Source organism: Sciurus carolinensis, chromosome 13 (assembly GCF_902686445.1).
Source record: "Sciurus carolinensis chromosome 13, mSciCar1.2, whole genome shotgun sequence".
NCBI lineage: Eukaryota > Metazoa > Chordata > Mammalia > Rodentia > Sciuridae > Sciurus > Sciurus carolinensis.
The window spans coordinates 21,096,112-21,116,492 of record NC_062225.1 but is presented as its reverse complement, the minus strand read 5'-3'; the positions used below and the strand labels follow the sequence as shown (position 1 = coordinate 21,116,492).

The following is a 20,381-nucleotide window of genomic DNA, read 5'->3' as shown; positions in this document are numbered from 1 at the left end:
CTAAGGCCCTAGAATACAGATCTCAAGGCTACTCAGGAATGATGCGTTTTCTAATGACAGTGCTGAGAAGAATTCTTACCTGTCCTCTGTTAGTTTCATTAAGGTTGTTCCTCTAGTGGAGAAGACAATGAAAGACATTCTTAGCTGGGGGCTGGAAAGGAAGAGAAATTCCATTAGGGCAGATAGAAAAGATCATGGCACATGGGAACATCTAAGTTTCTGACCTGTCTCCTCTTTGAATCATGTCTGCCAGAGCTGAGGACCTACAGGCATTTAGCCAATAGCAGTCTTGAAGCTGTGCACAAACCAAAGAGGTGACCTGCTGTGTATTTCTGGAGGTCACTTCTGAATGGACACCACTGCTCAGTAAATGGATTATGAGAAAGAAAGCTAAAGTTCATCACTGCCCTGGGCTTTCTGAAGCATGCCCCTGGTCTGCAAGGTGTCCACAGAATGGGAAATTCTGGTTGATGAATTCTGACAGTGTCTCCACAGTAATCGGATGGGTCCTGTAATGAAGAGACTGTCTCAGGCTGTGGCAGTTTGATGCCCCCAGCTATTAATCTCATACCATGACCTTCCTTTGATCTAAAAATAGCAACATCATCAACTTTTAATTTCTCCTTGGCCTCCCAAGGAGGTTATTTTATAAGGAGAGAGTGAATTGACTGGCTGCAGACTATCTCTTCCACTTGGTATGTCTCATTCTCTCTCTCTCTCTCTCTCTCTCTTTATTTATTTATTTTTTTGGTACTGGGGATTGAACTTAGAGGCACTTCAACACCCAGTTACATCCCCCGTCCTTTTTATTTTTTCCCACATTTTTAATTGGTGCATTACAGCTGTACTAGTGATGGGATTCGTTGTTACATATTCGTATACGCACACAATACACAACATAACAACATAATTTAGCCAACATCACTTCCCAGCACTTCCCACCTCCCATCCCCTGAGCCCTTTTCTCTACTGATCTCCTTTTGATTTTCATGAGATCTGCCCCCATCTTTCTTTTTTTTTCTTCTCTAGCTTCTGCATATGAGAGAAAATACATGACCCTTAACCTTCTGAGTGTGACTTATTTCACTTAACATAATGGTCCCAAGTTCCATCAATTTTCCTGCAAATGACACAATTTCATTTTTCTTTATGGCAGAATAAAACTCCACTGTGTATAATACCACATTTTCTTTATCCATCCATCTGTTGATTGACACCTAGCATAGCCCTTTTTATTTTTACTTTTTGGGTACCGGGAATTGAACTCAGGGGCACTCAACCACTGAGCCACATCCCCATCCCTAGTTTGTATTTTATTTAGAGACTGGGTCTCACTGAGTTGCTTAGGGCCTCGCTTTTGCTGAAGCTGCTTTGAACTTTCAATCCTCCTGCCTCAGCCTCCTGAGTCACTGGGCCCTTTTTTTGCTGAGACAGGTTTTCACTAAGTTGCTTAGGGCCTCACTATGTTGCTGAGGCTGGCCTCAAACTTGTGATCCTCCTGTCTCAGTCTCGGTGTGTCTGATATTGTTTTTACATGGTGATGTTCAGGAGCATCGTCAATGTAAAATTCATACTCTGGGAGACAGAACAACTCTCAGCTGAAGACCAAACACGCTTCCCAGTCTGCAAGAAGGACTGCCAGACTGTACAGAGTTCGGCAATGCAGTGCCTTCCTGTGGGCTCCCTCTGGGTGACCCACTGCTTCATCCACAAGCGCATCAGACTATGTCTTCACTAGACAATAGCCTCCCACCCCTGATCTGGTACTAAACTTCATAGTTTCCACTTTCCAAAACATTTCTCAAGCCTGTGTCTTTTCTATTTCTTAGTTAGGACCTTGGCCTCAATCGCCTGACCACTGCAGCTGCTTCTTAGCCAAGTCCTTGCTTATCATCATCCCTTGCTCCGATTCATTCTTCATACTTCTCTCCCAATTATTGTCCTAATTGGATCTTGTCACCTATCTGCTGTAAAACTCTAATGGTTCCTATTGCTTCCAGGATACATCTGACACATCTCTAGAAACCCTCAGCCTGGTGTTTAGTTCTGGGTTGGAGCCTAAGTAGTACCTGATGAATTGAATACTGGTCTCTTGAAACTGATTTCAGTTCTCTGCCCAAGACCCCATGCTAACCGCTACCACCTCACAGTGGTGGGGCAACAGGACACCATGTTCTAAATGATAATTCAATCATCATGATGGTAGTAGTATAATGATGAGCAATCTCAGCAAGTTCTTACTACGTGCCACATACTATCGTGATTTGCCCGTGTGATCTCATGAAGCTTGGAACAACTTTATGGGATTGACACTATTATTTTTCATCTTTCCCATAAAGGGAAACGGAGGCCCTGAAAAATCAAGCTATTTTCCCCAGGTTCCACAGTGTGTGAATGTGGATCTGGGGCTAGAAAGTTCTGATTCTAGAACTTGGGCTCTTAACCACTCTATTATACTGCCTTCATCACTATTGAGTTTGGCTCTGGAAAGAATGGATTTGAATGTCTCCAAGACACAACTGGTGCATGAGTCTAGGCTGGAGACAGTTAAACTTTGGGAGTTATCAGGAAACTGTTAGGATGTAGGCAAAGTTGGTCAGAGAAAGTATCCGCAGTGAGAATTGAGATGAACCCAAAACAGAACCAATGCCAACGCTGAAGGACTGGCTAGGGTCAGTGAGATGAAAGGAGGCCAGTCAGTGGGGGCGAGAGTTTCAGGAGGAGTGCCAGCATCAGTTGAAGCCCCTCTCTCCAGCAGACTAGGGACTGCTCGGGGCTCACTGGATTTGTCCTTGAGAACATCCTTAGTGGCCTTAGGGCAAGCATGTGGAAGGTAGGGACAAAGATCAGATGGCATGGGATAAGAAATGAGTGAGAAGCAAGGATATGGTGACAGCAAGGCTTTAAAGATATATGAATGAGAAACCAGTAAAGAAATAGATTGTGTCTGCAAAAACACACAATCAGGAGATTTGTTGCCATTGTTTTTTGTGGGGACAAGAAGCAAGAAATGTTAGTTTCTGTCTAACAGAAACTAACTAGACTGTGGGGAAGGAGCCAGGGAAAACTAGAAGAAGATACAAGAGCGAAACAAAGACCCACAGGAGGCTAGAGATAATGGTACCAAAAGGGGCCAAAATGGAGAGGTTGGCTACAGGGGGTTGCTTGGCTCTCAGGACACTGGTGGGAAAGACATGCACGCCTCTTTTAAGGAGTAAGATTGGAACTTGAGGTCATCATTCCATTTGCTCCCTTCTGGGTCCTTAATGAGGTAGGAGGTGAGGCTCTTTTCTGAGAGTGAGGGGTATGAGGTATAGTTTGGGAATTTCCATTTTGAAGAAGTAGTGCAGAATGAGAATCATTATTAAAAAGATGGGAGAGGTGACAAACAGATAAATAAAAGGACTTGAACTATTAAGGATTCCACTGAAATTAGCAATGATGTTTCCACTGATATCAGTCATTGTTAAAGACTGAATCTTCACCTTGCAGTATCAACGTCTTAGACTATTTATTAAAATGAATAAATAAAAATCATCCATTCATTCACTTATTTGAAAATACTGATTAAGCATGTACTACTGTGTCTGGCACTGTCTAGGGACTCGGGCTCCAGGAGACAATAAAATACTGTCCCAGCCTCATGGATTTTCCAGGATGGTAATGTCTAGTGTCAGACTTTGAGGGGGCCATAACCAAGGAGGCCAGAGGTGACAGCCAGAGGAAAGTGACTCATGGTCTGAATTAAGCCCCATCAATCACTCTGGTCCTTAGTTCCTTCAATTGTAAAGCAAGGGGGAATGGATTAGTTGCTCCTTCCTTCCCCCTTTTTTTGATTCTAAGATAGTAAAGAGTCTGAAATGGCTGCAGGAGAGATGCATGTGCCCACTCTAAGCCAGGTGCTGGGTTAGTAAGTTTGCACATGGTTTCTTTCGAATGTCTGTATGGAAACCAGGGTTCAGCCAAGGTAAGTAAATTGCTATGGTTGCACAATGGAGCTTGGATTCAAACCCACATCTGCCTGACTTCAAAGCCTGTCCCACTGGACTCCTCTGCTTCAGAGGGAGCAGAAAATGAGAAAAAAAAAAAAAAATCAAGGCAGAGAACATACCATCAAATGTCTGGAGACAGATGTGTTTTATGTCACTCCAAAGGACCAATGGGTGAGAGTGCAGAAAAGGACATTTTGGCTCAATGACAAAAAGACTTTTCTGAAAACTGAAATTGTCCAGCTACTAGATTGTTTGCTTCAATAGGCAGCAGGTTCTTTCCAAGCTATTCAGGATGAGGTTGCTGCAGGCCTCCTAAGATAGATTGGGAAGTTGTTCTTCTCAATCTAAGTCTCAGTGTTCCTCTCAAATATTTCCATGTGTTTGTTTATTCATTTATTTTCATGTGGTGCTGAGGATTGAACCCAGTGCCTCTCACATGTGAGGCAGTTGCTCTACCACTGAGCCATAGCCCCAGCCCTTCCATGTGTTTGCTTCTGTCTTTTCTGTGTATTTTTCTCCCTTCCCTCCCTTTAGCATTTGTTTTCCGCAATCATCTGGGGCTAAATGATTTCTTCCACAGCTTCCGATTTGTGGCATTTGCAGACAGGCCACTTCCTAATCCGTTCCTTCCAATGAGGCAGTTAGGGACATGTGGATGAATAACTGAATTTGGGAGGGGCGTGTCTGTCATTTACTAGGCTCAGAGGATAACCTGTGTCCTGAGATAAAGAACCTTACTCAAAGGACCCCAGGGTCACGCATATCAGGGAGAAGCAACGGAGGCCACACTGCATGAAGTGGAACCGTGTAAGAATTTACAACGATCAGACCAAGGTCACCAAAGACCTCAGTGCCTTGCTTTGAGCACAGTCATAGAACCGTCACAGTTGTGTTATCCCTTGGAGGGAGAGTGAAATGTGACTCGTGGGTGCCACACTTAGTAGAAAGCAGCACCTCCAGGACTCCCCTCATGTTTAACATGACCATGTTCAAACCTGCCTGGGAAAGTGGTGTGGAGGGTGCTCAGAGGATGGGACCTGAGAGGGCACGTGGCTGGAGTGAGCAACCTTGACAACCTACCCAGGACTAAGGAGTGTTCCAGGGAGACTCTGACTAGGAAAAACAGGAAAACTGTGGGCAAACTGAGATGAGTAGCTTATCCTATACCTGATACACCCTACATACAAGTCCACTAGAAGGTGCCAGTTCCTCCTGCATGAAGCACTGTATAGGAAAAATGAGAATATATTATCCAACAACAGAGAAAAAAACATTAAAATTTTGGTTTCATAACTGAATCTGGCTCCTTCTGAAAACACTAAGCCATAGTTATTCTAAAAAATGGTGTAGATCAAAACAAATTGTCCCTGGTCCAAGACTGGAGAGTTCACCTTTGTCTAAAAGCATCCCCAGAGTGGTTAGGAGTTTGCACAGCAGCAAACACGGACTGGTTTTACTCACGGCAGAGAGTAAAACCAGAGAAGCAAATGCACCGCATATCTCACCTGATGAATTTATGAGCCAGCTGTTCCACAAAGTAGTAGATCTCATTCCAATGGTGCAGCACACTTCCTGACCTAGGAAGACAAGAGCAGGCGTTGCTTGATTCAGGCATTCATTTGTCTTTGCCTCGTACTATTTCTCTTCATATACTATCATTTCACATTTGGCTTACCCATTAATGGAGCTTGCTACCTGAGACTTTGGTAGCTTTGGAAATTCTTTGAAAGCCTGTTTAGACTTACTGTTAGAGTTCTTAACATTTTTGTTCAAGAACCCTCCCAACTCCATCTCTACCGTTCCCACTGCTACTCCACAATCTGATGTGTTTTTCATACACACACTGAAAAACACCCAACCACACAAAAACATTGGGCCCACTTAGATTCACAGGTTAGTTCCAAACTTTTACAAAATGGTTATTTTTGTGCTATTTAAATTATTTCTCTGATGAGGAAAGAAACGTTGTTCCAGTTCTTTTAAGTGAAACTAACACAGAGAAAACAAAGATAAACAAACTCCAAGAGTCCAATTTCATTTGTAAATATAGATGTGAAATCCTCAAATAAAATATTAGCAAGGAATCCAAAAAAATCATTAATTAACTGATAGAGATCTGTCTTTTCAGGAAGGTACAGACCGTCCAAAGTTTAAGGACATCTAATACGAGTTATCATATTTAAACAAAAGAAAACTTACTCAGCTTTTCATTATATTAAAAAGGAATTCTCTTGCTGAAAAGAGGGAATCTGTTTTCTCCAGAACATTTGGGATCAAAGGATTTTAGATCTGGAAAGGGGCTTCTTTATTTCCTTAATCTGACAGTTATTTCACTATTACCATTACCTAGCACTTTGATTTAGCTCCTATGTGTTTTCTTTTCTTTCTTTCTTTTTCTTTTCTTTTTTTTTTTTTTAAGGTACTAGGGATTGAGCTCAGGGAAACTGGACCACTGAGCCACATCTGCAGCCCTAGTTTCTATTTTCTTTAGAGACAGGGTCTCACTGAGTTCCTTAGAGCCTTGCTAAGTTGCTGAGGCTGACTTTGAACTTGTGATCCTCCTGCTTCAGCCTCTGGAGCCCCTGGGATTATAGGCATGCGCAACCGTGCCCGGCTCCTATGTGTTTCCTACAGTGCTTATACTCAGTCTGCTACGATGAGTTCATATTAATTTTTCTCTTCAAACCCACTCCTTCCTGTTGCTGAGATGCCTCCTCCTTTCACTTACTGGTCTGTGTCAGCTGAGCCCTGAATCTCTGCCTGCTATCTAATAATGGCTGATTTTAGACTTTGCTCTACTACTCTGCTTCAAACCTTTCCCACTAGTTTTTGATCCCTTTTTTGTACTCACCCATTTGCAATATTATTTTCCGCAGTTATTTGTTCCTATGTTTTCCCTGTCTCAAACTATTTCATAGACATTTAAGAGGAATATGGGCAAAGTGGATTTTATGTCATTCTTTCCTAAGAATTCCCATTTTGATTGGCTCTGGATCGCTATGAGGACTATGATTTTTCTCTGTCTCAGATCCAGAATGATAGACTTTTTTTCCTACCTGAAAAAAGAGGTGACCCACTAAGTTATGGTCATATAATTAAAGACTCCCTACGCTAAGGATGTCTCACTTTCCCCAAGTTAACCTATAACATCAATTCTAGGGAAAAATAACTGAAAGAAATTTTTTAAGTTTGTGAAACTTAAAAACTGATTGTAAAATGAAATGAAGATTAAAGGTCTAAAGTAAGCAAGATGATTCTGGAAAAGAAGAAGAAGGTGAGAGGGCTTTCCCTATCACATATAATGACCCTTGTGTACCTGGCACAGGACATAACACGAGAGTGAATGGAATAGCAAAGGAAGCCTGCTGTGGTTCAGATCTGGAATGTCACCAAAGGTCCATGTGTTGAAGACTGATCCTCCACGTGGTGCTACTGGGAGAGGGCAGAGCCTTTAAGAGTTGGGGTCTAGTGGGAGATAGTAGGTCACTGGGGACATGCCCTGGAAGAGGACTGTGGGACTCTGGCCTCATCCTCCTCTTTCTTTGCTTCCTTGCTCCTGCCATGATACACTGCCACACCACTGGTCCAAACGGAAGGGGTCCTGACAATGGGCTGAAACCTCCAACACTGAACCAAAATAAACCTTTTCTGTTTACAAGCTAATTTTCTCAGATATTTGTTACAGAAACAGAAAGCTGACTGATAGAGCCCAAATCTCAACCTATGTGTGATCTGGCTATAAAGGAAGAGAGAGATTCAGATTGAGGGAAAATAACCCCCTTAGCACAAGATTCTATGACAAATAGATTTCCTTAAAATTAAAAAAAAAAAAAAAAAGTTAGATTGCTATTTCCTACCAAATGTAACCCTAGATATATTTGATATCTAATGGAAAAACCAAAAATTTAAATCTGTGAGAATTATAGATTATTCTTATGCCCTCAGATCAGTGCAGGGATTCTTAAAGTAGAAATGGAAATTAAAAATTGTTTCTTAATAAAATAATTATATAGATTGCTGGAAGTTCCTAAATTTCTGAATGATAAAAAGATATCATAAACATGTTAAAAGACAAGAAAATAATGAAAGATGTTTGTATAAAAAACAAAAGATGGTAAATCAGTATATGAAAAATATTCAACTCCTCTAGTAAATATAGAAATGCATAAACAATTGTGAAATACCACTTTACATCATTCAGACTGGCAAAAATGTCTGACAATATTTAGTGTTGGTGAGAAAATAGGCTAAATAGGAATGCTCTTACATTGCTGGTAGACATGGGGATTTTTTTTTTGGGGGGGGGGAGGTGCTGGGGATCGAACCCAGGGGCTTGTGCTTACAAGGCAAGCACTCTACCGACTGAGCTATCTGCCCAGCCCCTAGACATGGGAATTGATGTAACCACTTTGGAGAGCCATTTGGGAAAGTGAGGTTCAATGTAAGCATTTCCTAAGACCAGCAACTCTGTTTCTAGGTTTATCATCTCTGCTGCAAATAAAGAATGTGTACAGGATCCTGTGTAATGATAATGACTGCTGCACTGTTTGTCAGAGAGAAGTATTATAAGTGACCTCAACTTTTGGAGGTAAGAATGCTGGGAACTGGACCCTTGCTGTCACACATGCTAGGAAAGTGCTCTTCTGCTGAGTTTCATCCCCAGTCCTTTTACAAATTTTCTCTTGAGACAGACTTTTGCTAAATTGCCCTGGCTGGCCATGAACTTGTGATCCTCCTGGCTCAGACATCTGAGTAGCTGGGATTACAGGCATTGTAAATGACCTCAATCTCCATCAACAAGTAATTTGTGAATATTGACACACACACACACACACACACACTGCACATTTCTTTTTAAAAAAGCTGAAACAAATGTGAAAATCTGTTACTATTTGCTCATTTTATATGGAGAACTCATGGATATTTATTATATTATTATTTTTTTTGAAGAACATAGATTGTTCTAGAATTTTACAAAGAACTCTGCACACAGAGTGAAAATGCAGGAATCTAGTCTTGGGTCCTCCCACATATGAGGTATGCATTAAAATTCTATTTTCATGTGCTGATCTTAAACCCTACTTCATCCAATTTGAGATAGTATTTGGCATAACCAGGGAATGTATACTGAAGATTTCATACTTTTCAAGTTGCAAACGTAATTTATTTATTGCCTAGCAATATTCTTGAACTGCCAAGGGGCACAGAGGCATAAGAAAGGGTGCTTTCTCTAAAAGAAACCCTCAACGTTAAAATGGCACATGTCGTGACAAGTACTGTTGAGGTCTGTGCTTTTGGAACAGAGAAAAAGGAATGGCGTGCTGTGCCTGTGTAGGCTCTTAAGAGGGGATGGTCTTTGATCTGGATCTTGAAGGATGGCGAGAGTTGAGGAAGACGAGGGGAGAGAGAGCACCCTTGGGAAACACTGAGGTGGGCCAGGCCAGGCTGTGCTGGGCAGGAGCGAGCAGTTTCACGTGGCAGCACTGTGGAGCCCATGGAAGAGGGTGTGAGGCGTTGGGGAGATGGGACAGGTATCAGGGTGAGGAGGAGCTACAGGAACCTCTGGTTAAAAGTAACCTTTGTGGTTCCCTTCTCGTAGCCTTTATGTCATCAGTTTGGGACACTCCTTGTCCCCACTGGCACACTCCTGCTCATTCTCTAAGACTCGGCTTAGTCCCACCTGTTCCTTTGGACCAACTGAGAGGACTCCCTGCGCCTGCCTCAGGTTCCTGGGGCACCACCTTCTGACTGCGATCACTTTTTCCCAAGCTCTTCTCAGAGGACCTTAGAGAAATTTGCCTTCTCAGCATCTCCCTGTTTGTTGAGAGCAAGAGAGAAGAGCATGGAAAAAAAAATGCCTCTATTACTTATGGAAACCTTCTAGTCTTCTGCCAACCTGTTGGCCAACAGGTGAACATCTCCTGTCCCACCCTGGCTTGAATAAGAGACCTGGTTTTGGGATTCAGATGGCTCCAGCCAATTCCTGTGACCCTCTGTGAACCTAAGGAGCCTTCCCATTGATCCATGGTGACTGGGTCTGCCTGACCATCAACAATGGCTTCAATAAACCATGGCAGCTGGGAGTCTCCCAGCAGCTCACCAGAAATGCACATTTAGCCTTGACTTTTAAAGCTTTAGAAACCATTTTGTCAGGACCTCAGTTATCCTCTTGAACAGGATTCACTTGTATGCTTTGAATCGCTAAGACTGGTCCTGGTGGCTCTTCTTCAGCCATTGGGCAGATGCTCTGATCCTGGGGGTGCTAGTTGAGGGTCTAGCAGGTGTGGCCCCACACTGTCCAGGTGCCTGAGAAGACTGTCTAGCAGCCATACTCAAATCCAGAATTCTACACGTCCTTTGCACAGGAATTAAGAGATTTCCTTGGACCAGATCCATACTTGCTTCTGAGATGCAATGCTGTTTCTTGGTCTACATTAACAGAATTTGAAATTTCTGAACTTTTGGTCACTAAGGAGTAGGGTAAGATGCTAAGGATAAATGGGGAATTCCCACACCTCCTCTCCCTGTGACTATTTCCTCACAAGTAGATGTTCTGCAGTGAGTAAATTGTGCTGAGAGGGACACAAATGAAACAGAAACTTGAACTAAAATTGGGACACTATTCCTGCCTGGCTGCCTAAGGAGCAGGGATACGAAGTAAATCCTTATTTGGATTACTATTTCTTAATTCTTAAGGATTGGCCCTATTTTACAGCCACACATCAATTCACATTCCTTTACTTCTTCACCTGAAGAAAAGTCACACTTTGTCTTAGAACACTTCATTTTCACTATTCTATTCAGATGACATGTAAAATTTGTATAATTCCAATATTCACCTGATTTGTTGGTGCTAGGTATAGAGGAAGATCTAAAAACCTATCCTGAATTTTTTTTTTTTTTTATTTAATCTGGGGTCATCAAAACCTTTCCTTCTAATGGGAAGGTGCTAAATTTTCTCAAGAAGAAAATGGAAGCTTTGATGTGACCTGGAGGCAGGATAGGAGGGACAGGCCTGCTTCCCTATCTCATCCCTGCTAACAGCTACCGGTCATTGCTGGGGTTTGTTGTTTCATACATACCCACATATATGTAAGTGATCATTCCTTACATAATTACCTACGCCTTCACCAAAATATATTCCCTTATGCCATATTTGAGATGTACATGGCCTGCTTTCTCAGGCATCAAAGTTCATCCTCTGGACCTCTGGAAAATACGCATGGGAACCCCATTTGAGTTCCTGTCCCTTTCCCATGGTGATGGGCATGCTGGGACTTTGTCTGAACTTTCTGCTGCAATATGCTTGTCTCCCTTGGCTTTTGCCTTGTGAATGACTTTGTGGTTTGGAAACTGCCCCAGAGGCCATTCCCAGAATAATCAACTCTGGGTAATTCAGACCCTTGGCTTCTTCTCCACCTCAAGGACCTAAGTGGAGTCCTTGTCACAGCTGGGAGAAGCCAGATATTGGTTGGAGAAACACCGGTGAATGAATCTAATTCCAGCTTCTCTCCATTCTGCAGTATATAAAACATCTCATTTATCATGCCAGCCTGTTTAAGAGTTAAATGACTTTAAATCCTAGCCATGGAGTCCCAATAGTACATTCAGACAGTATGGCCTGCCCAGACATTGTTGTCCAAAGCTGGTAGATAGAAACAAAAAATTCCAAGTTCAAATACAAATAGAACTCGAAATGTTCCATTGGACTCAGTTGTGGATATTTTTCTTTCCAGAAATGCTTTTAACACATAATTGCTGAGTAAACTACAGTCCCAGAGAGCAGCAGTGCCACGTTCTAGAAATCGGTGAATGTGAAAGGTCTCCGAATTTTGGCTTCGTTAAATTCTAACTCAAATGCAGTTCTAGTGCCCAAAGACTGTCATCTTGATATTAGGAGGGTGTGGAAGTTACAGGCTCCCTCTTGGGATTTTGTGCACTAAGTCAATATTCAATTCAATACTCAAGGTCAGAGTCATTACCCTCTCATGCTGTCTTCTGACGTGGCTTTGCAAAAGAGCTCACCACCTAGGGGAGAGAGAGCTGCCAGTCCTCACTACTGGTCCCTGAGGAGGGTCCCTGCTGGGGACAATGCCAGAGTTTCTTATTTATTTTTGTTTTGCTGTGCTCTCTCCAGTGTTTGGAACACAGTAAGAAGTCAAGAAAGTTTTGTGACATGGTACTCACTGTGTGTTCCCAGTGAGGAATTTTTCGTGGAACCCAGCATTGTGTTCAATTACTTCCAAGGGTCTAATATGCAAAGAGTAGGAGCAAAATAAGAACCCCAAGTTTTATTCAGATTTGTTTTCTGAACAAAAAAATGCATTCTTCTATGTTTATGAGAGTTTCCAAACCTCCCTGTGGTTTAGCGCCTCAGAAAACACAGGCTCTTTCCATTAGCCACACATACAACCAGAGTCAGGACTAAATGGGCCAAACTGGCTTGAAATTGTCCCCCTTCCTTTTGCATAGAGATGAGAATATAATGAAAGGGGAAAAGAAGGCTTGCAGTTGCAACCATCACCCAGAGTCTCGTAATCCAGAAAAGCAGAATAGCTCTAAGGGTGGAAAGTATAAAATTGTCTGTCGCCTGCCTGCTTTTCCTTAGCCCCACCCAGCTGAAGTCACTTAATGACCTCAGTGAACCACGCAGGTTCCGAGCCAAACCAGGAAGGCCATGGTCATAGTAGCAGCCTGGGTACCACTAGGTGGGACCCACAATTAGTTCAGAGATGCTGCACCCATCTGCTAGTATGTCCCCCTCCCCAGCTTCCTCCTTGGCCTTCTCCTTCCTCTTGGCCTCACACTGCACCCTAAGTGGCTGGAGCCCTAAACCGGCTCACGCCTTCAGCCTTTGTCCTCCTATTACTGTCTGGGGTCACAGCCAAGCATTCCTCCTGCTCACAGAGGTTGACCTTGACTTTTGCCTCCATTCCAACTCCTTCAGATACCATTCCAGCCCCAAATCTAGTCTCTGAGCACTGTACTCTGAGTTTGGGACCACCCATCTGCTCTTTCCTGTGTTGTGCAGACCCCAGCCCCGGATGACCAGCCCCACCCTTCTGACTTGTGATGAATTTCATCAGTCAGTCGATCTAACTGACGGCTTTGAAAACAATGACTTCTAAACTTCAGAATGCAATCTATTAGTGAGTTGGGAAATCAGTTTGGTGGGCTATTGCCAACATTAAAAAATAATAATAATAAAATTGAAATACAGTTAACAGAAAGCAATGCTGCATGAAAATTTTGGTCAATTTGGTCAATTATGTGCATCACATACGAACTGCATTAAGATGTAAAATGTATTTTTTTCTGTGAGTCAAAATCAAAATGGTAGTATAACAAAATATTTATTCCTTTATCCCCACTCTGCCTTTTCCAACACACACACACACACACACACACACACACACACACACACACACAAAGCAGGAAAAGCCTAAAAACATTTTCTAAAATCAACTACTGGTACTCTTGGTGCAAATTCAATATAAAAGAAGGATAGAATGAATCTGACATTATTACCCTATGTACATATATGACTATACGACTGGTGTGATTCTAGATCATGTACAAACAGAAGGATGAGAAATTGTCCTCCATTTATGTACGATGTGTCAAAGTGCATTCTACTGTCATGTATAATTAATTAGAACAAATTTTAAAAAAAGAACACAATGGGTTAGTTGTCCAAAAGATATTTCCCATAATGGACAGCTCAGCGGTGACTCATTTCTCATACTCTCCAGATTCAGAGATGAGGCCACAAGAGTCACTCTGCATCCCTTCAAAGGGTACAAAGGGGATGAACCAAGGCCAACCAAATGAGAATGGCTGTGGATATTGTCACCTGGGAGGAAGTGACTCCAAATGAGGGCACCACAGGAGCGGACTTTAAAATACTGTATTACTAGAGCAACATGTTCACTGTTAGAAATGGGAACAAGAGGATAAGCAAAGAACAGAAAATGAAAATCACTTATCATTCCACATTACAGGTATAATCACTGCCCATACTGAAGTGACTCGTTTCCAGACTTTTCCCCCAAGCATGGATCCTTTGCCCACTTATAGGTTATGGTTCCTGTTCTTTTCACCTGTTGGTATGGTTAATGAACGCAACTTTAATTTTCATTAAATAATGTTCCCCAGCATCCTTTCCAACATCTGCCTTTTCTCCATGTTAAACATAATTATTATTAATTCCTTTTTGTACACTGGGTGGCTTTTATAACAGCATATATGATGAACACTTTTGCAACTATCTTTTTATATATATGAGAGGGAATACTTCAATGTTTTTACTGTGCTCTTTTTCTCTGGCATTTGTACAGAAAGTGACCTAACACACCACAGTCAGTCCAAGGCATCCATCTGCCAGGGACTACAGTGGAGGGGTAGGGGATTGGCGGTTCCCAGCAGTGATGCAAAGATGAAAAAGCTAATATTTGAGATTTAAAATGTGATTTTTGCAGCAAGATATGTGGTTTGGAAATACGATTTTGTCCAAAGGGAGATTTTTTTTTTTTTCTGAATTCTTTTACCTAAAGGAAGATGACAGAGGCATAGAAAGTTCTCAGCTCTCCCTTCTGTTCCTTGAGAATTATGAAGTGAGAGTGGGGCAGATGCCAAGAAGGGGAGAGTCATGTTTGAGTCTCAGGGAGGCAACTGTCCTACAGACTGTGCCCACATCAAGGTAAACAGACCATGTGGTGAGGTGGCAGAAGAGGGACCAAATATAGTTATATATTATATATAACTATATATATATATATATTATAGTTTTAACTGAACGTGTTTGATTATAAGCCATGGATGTGCATTTAATATTCCTTTGAGTTTCTTTGTATCAGTTAGAACTGGCTACATAATTTGCAGACTCCAGTGTAAAGTGAACATGCAGGGCCCCTTTGAAAAGTATTGAGAATTTCAGGATGGTTCTAGTCAAATGCTTTGTAAATGAGCGGTCCTGGGTGACCCTACAGGCCCACACCCATGAAGCTAACCGTGGTAGCATTATTTTCTGCCCATTTTCTATTGAGTTAAGGGTTCTCAGCCCAGGATTCAGAGAACTTTTTCTCTAAAGGGACAGACTAAATATTTTAGGCTGATGGGGGGGGGGCTATGGTCTCCATGGCAACTACTCAGCTGTTCTTTTGCAGCACAAAAGCAGCCATTGACAGTACAAGAACAAATGAATGTGGTTATGCTACAATTTTATTTACAAAAACGGGCTGCAGGCCATAGTTTGCCAATCTCTGTTCCAGACAGTCACTTTCGCTGTCTTGTTTTTTGCTGTTCTTATATCCACTATCCTGTCTTTCTCATGACAATTTAATATAAAAAAAACCTATATCCCCCCCCCCATAACTGAAGCTTTAGTGTAATTCGCCCCTCATTTCCTGTTATTTATTGCTGAGAATGTGAACTGGAAAAAATTGTGCCTTGGGATATACATGGAAGCATTCTTTGTGACCTGATAAATATTTCATGAGCATCTGAAAGGAAAGTTTATTCTCTGAGGGGCATAGGGTTCAAAATATATTTATTAAATCAGTCTGATTAATTATTATTCATATCTTCCTTGTCCCTGGAACGTGGAAGTATTCAGACAGATGTCTTTCAGATTCTGCTGAGATAATGTGGTTTTCATCTTCGGCAGTCAAAATAAATGTGAGTTATCTTAAAATATTTTCTAAATATTGAAGCAGGCATGCATTTCTAGGATAAATTTTACTTGATTTTAATGTAGTATTCTTTTAGTACACTGTAGTTTTGTTTGAAATGTATTTAATTTAAGATTGAAAGTTTTTATTCAAAAGTCAGGAGGAAGTTTTGCCTGTGAACATACTATCTTTGGCAGATATTGACATCTAATATATGCTAGCTTCCTAAAATAAACTGAGAAATGCCCTATCTTTTCCTGTTTATTTTCTGTTCCTTGAAGATGTCTTAGAACGTTCCATGAAATTGATTGGTCTGGAATTGAAGGATCTCCTCACCAGGATAAGTCAGTCACCCTCAAATACCCAGATTCTACTGGTGAGGGAAAGGCAAAATCTAGAAGGGGAAATCTTAACTAAGGGGACGTCTAGAAATAACAAGATTGGGTGATTATTACTACTGTTGTTCTGGATTTGGGGACTTAGGAGTTGAACTCAGGAGGAGTTTGGGAGCTACAAATAAACTACATATTCATGTATGTATGCATGTAATAGCAATTGTTTTTTTGCTATCCTGCATAAAAATTTTATATTTTATCTTTTGAAAATTCATTCTCTAAGTTTTGTATTTTGCTACATAATAACGATGATAACATTATTAAGACTTCTTAACTTTTCTAGGGCTATTCCTTACTTCTGTTTCTTTCATACCATGTCTTTTTCTTATACTTTATTTCAAACATAATTTCCTTTTTGATAAACAATATTTTCAAGTATTTATTCAGCAAGGTCCTGTGGATGGCATACATTATGAATTTTTGCATGTCTGAGAAACCCTGGCTAAGGAATTTTAAAACCATGTTTCACTCAAGACTAAAATTATTGAGGTTTTTTGAGCATTTAATGTTGTAGAGTAAAAAAAAAAAAAAAAGCCAATCAAATCTCATTTTCTTTTGGTGGGAGAAGCCTCTTATTTTCCTATTTGGAAGAATGGTAGATTTTTCCTATTTATCAATATAAGAATTTATTTAAGATGATGTAAATTGATCATTTTGAAAATTAGTCTGAGTACTTAGTCTGTCATTTGGATCTGAAGACTCTGATCTTTCTGTAGCTCAGGAAGATTATCTCGTGTCATTATTATTTTCTGCAGTATTTCTCATAAAGACTCTTTTCATAGAATTCTTGTTGCTATACATGAGATATTCTTTGTATTACTAAGTTCTTCCTTCATAATTTTAATCTCTGCATACCTCTGCTTAAGTTCTGGAAAAAGTTTCTCAAACTGCCTTCAGATGAACTAGATTCGATTTTTACAATATTCAATGGGGCAGTCGTTGCTGCCAATGAATTTGAATGTTCAGAAATAGTGTAGGCTTTTTCTCCTAAATCTTACTTTCAGTTTGTTCCTTTGTCATGACAGATTGCTCATGTGTGCTGAGGAGGTTATCAACTCAAAATTTACTGAAAATACTAATAAGACCTATATTTGCTGAAAAGGTTCCACGGTCATTACTACTTCTTTTATGTAACAACTATTATAAATGTCTTTTTTAAACTTCATTCATTTTTTGGATAATCTCTTTATGAAAATAATCTGTACCCTCCTTTCTACAAGAATGTATCTCTTGGAAACGCTTTCATATTTTCTTCTCTTGCAAGTAACACTTGGGTAGGTACACCTGTTAGTCCATATAGCCACCAAAATAATTTTACCCATTATAAAAGGTGAATTTTATCAATCCCATTTTCTCTCCACCTAACACTGTGCAGCCTTTGTGGGTCATTGTTTCTTCTCACTTATAAGATTCCTTTTTAGTCCTTAAAATTAAAAAGGTACACCAGGAAACATTTTATTATTTAGTCTCAATGAATAATTAGTTTAAATTGTTACTTGATGAGTCTATTCAATCTGCATCTTCAGGCTTTTCTTAAATTAGAAAAGTTCTCTTTGAATGTTCTTCTAGACTATATTTCAGCAAAGAAAAATTTCCAGTATTTTGGATATCTTTTTATCATTTCCTATGGATCATCTTCTCTCTCATCGCTTTCATCTCACCAAATCAGTTTCCTCTTCAAATTATGAGTATTTCTCAAACATGCCTTTATCATTTATGTCATTTTCTGCAATGTCATCTGCTCTTTACTGCTTCTCAGGGGACTTTAAAATCGACCATATTATTTTATACTTCCTTAATTGTTCTAGGTTTCCTTGTCTTCTCACTTCATATTTTATCTCAATTCACAATTTCCTCCTTTTATTTAACTTCGCTGAAATCACATTATAAACTTCTCCAAGAACTTAATCTAGCCAACAGGCATGGGTCTTGATGACTAAGGTGAGCTTATGTTGTTTCATCAGTCAGGGGAGAATGATTATTTCTACAAAGGAACTTTATCCTTGCAAGGTTTAATTGTTTTGGAAAAGGATTTACCACCCCAGCTTGCCATATGTAGGGCTATTTTTTTTTTTTTTTTTTTTTTTTTGGCGGACTCTCTACCCCAGATTCCCATTGCGCTCTACCTAGCCTCATTCCTTATCCCCATTGTAGCTACATAATCAAAGACAGGACTCTCCCACTCTCCCGGAGGTCCAGGCTATGGGAGGGACTCAGCAATGCTGGACAGAGTCACCCACATGAAGATGCCCAGTGTCCACAGGTGCTGCCCCTGTGGTTTAACTGCCCCTTCTGCCATCAGTATATCTGCTTCTATGTAATGAAGCACAGTAGCTCCAGGGCTCCAAGGGGACGGTCCTGTCCCTCTTGTGTCCCACTCTTTACTTCAAATGTACTTCCAGATTTGCAACTGTTCTGGAAACTCCTTGAAAATCTTTTTCTCCTTGTTTTTTTTTTTTTACAACTTGGCCACAGAGTTGAAAATAGACTCTGACTGACTCCTTCAGACTCAGTCCACTGCTTTTAATTTTAATTTTAATTTCTTTTAAGTGTTTTGATGTCAGTGCCACCATCCTATGGGTGTGATAATGGCTTCCCTGGACACTTCCTAAGACCTTCTCTTTGGGGAGGATGGGTCAGTTATTTCAGCTAAAACATTTTCTTAGTTCTTATCTTGCTGGACCGAGTTAGAGTGTGCCCTTTATTGATTCAGCCAGCTGATATTTGAATACACAGTGTGTTCTTGGGAATTTACAAAGATTAATAATTACAACACTTTCCACGTATTGAGTACTCACTAAGCAGCAGGCACTGCGCCAGGGACTCTGTATTCACTGCCATGTCATCATCACAGTGAGCACTTCCAACGTGGCCAGCTCTGTTCTGAGCAAGACTCTATGTAATACAAACTACTGTTACCCTTTTTACAGATGAGGAAACTTCAGTCCACAGAAAAGCTAAGTAACACACTCAAGGGCACACAGCTATTAAGTGGAAGGCTTGGGATTTGAACTCTGGCGGTTTAGTCTTGTAGTTCAGACTCTTGGTCCAAACACTGCTCAGGAAGTGTTGCTGATGTGTAATCCTGTGCATCTAACCACTGTGCAATGCTGCCTCCCCATGGAGGGGTCAGGAAATGTACAATTACCGTTCAGTGTTAAGTCTCAGATAGTGATCACTACCTGAGAATTTTCACTAATTGTTATGGGAATTGGGGAGTGGGGATTCCAGGAAAGGTTTAAAACTGGCCACTTAAATGAAATTGGGAGTGATGACCTGGCTGTCCATTTTAATGGAACAAAGTGTACAAGGTGCCTTCAATCCTCTTCCCTTGTGTTTCTTTGATATTATCTTGTATGACAGTTAATAATTAGGAAGATCATTTAATTTAAAATTCAAATGGAGATCCTTCTGAGAGTTAAAGAGATCGTTGTTAATTACTCTGGGACAACAAGAATAGACCATGACTGTCATGGGCAAATCAGGGTGTTCCAAACTCCTGTTAACAATGATCTTTATATCACACCTTTATTTATGCTCAGTACAATCCACTGGACTCCCGTGTTTCTTTTTACCTTATATTGTTTACTATGGGTCTGTTGTATACTTACACTCAGGATTCTTCACTCCTCTCTTATTTTCTATATAATTTCTGTAAACCTATTATTTTCATTATTTTAATGTAGAGGATGATGGCAGAATGGTTGATTCTGATCACAATCTTTATGCCATCAAGATGCTGGGAAAGCCCTATTCCAGAGGGTTCCTACAGGTACTTATTAATCAGGGGTTCATCTTATTGCATATCTGAGGATGAGGAAAAGAAGATATGGTCACTGGAAGAAACACTGGAGGACAAACTCTAAAGGGTTTCTTATTTTTTAAATGTTTTTATTATTGCTCTATAGGTATACATAATATGGGGTTCATTTTGACATAATCATGCATGCATGGAATAATTTGCTCCCTTTGAGTCCCCAGTATTTCTACTTTCCCTCCCATCATCCCTTCTTGGTTTCTCTTCCTTTGCTTTGTTCTCCATTTCTTGAGAATGCCTCACTGCATTGCTTATTATGGGATATGAGTTACGTGGGGCTGGGAAGTTCTGAACAGGGAAGGGATTTTGAATAAAGATGAAATGTAGGGAGGTGGCTCTTGTTCTTAACTACTTTTGGACCACAGGGAGCCCATGACTAATGATGGGAGGGGGCCAAGTACTAGCCATCTTGTCAAAGGATAAGTGGGCACCACCTAGGTAAGAATGGGAGCAGTGGTAAGGGATCACAGCCAATGGCAAGAAGCATGGGTTAGTTGCAGAAACTGTA

At 40.7% G+C, this 20,381-nt stretch overlaps 1 protein-coding gene across 1 annotated transcript in view; it reads right to left on the bottom strand.

Moving 5' to 3' along the window:
• The window catches only part of Antxr1 (ANTXR cell adhesion molecule 1), a 225,591-nt gene that overhangs the window by 192,772 nt on the left and 12,438 nt on the right, over nucleotides 1-20,381 (bottom strand). Inside the window, exons 2-3 of the mRNA XM_047522286.1 lie at nucleotides 5,498-5,569; nucleotides 80-151 (exon numbers count right to left, since the gene is read on the bottom strand). Coding sequence (XP_047378242.1) covers nucleotides 80-151; nucleotides 5,498-5,569 — 144 coding nt within the window. The remainder of the gene's footprint in view (nucleotides 1-79; nucleotides 152-5,497; nucleotides 5,570-20,381) is intronic.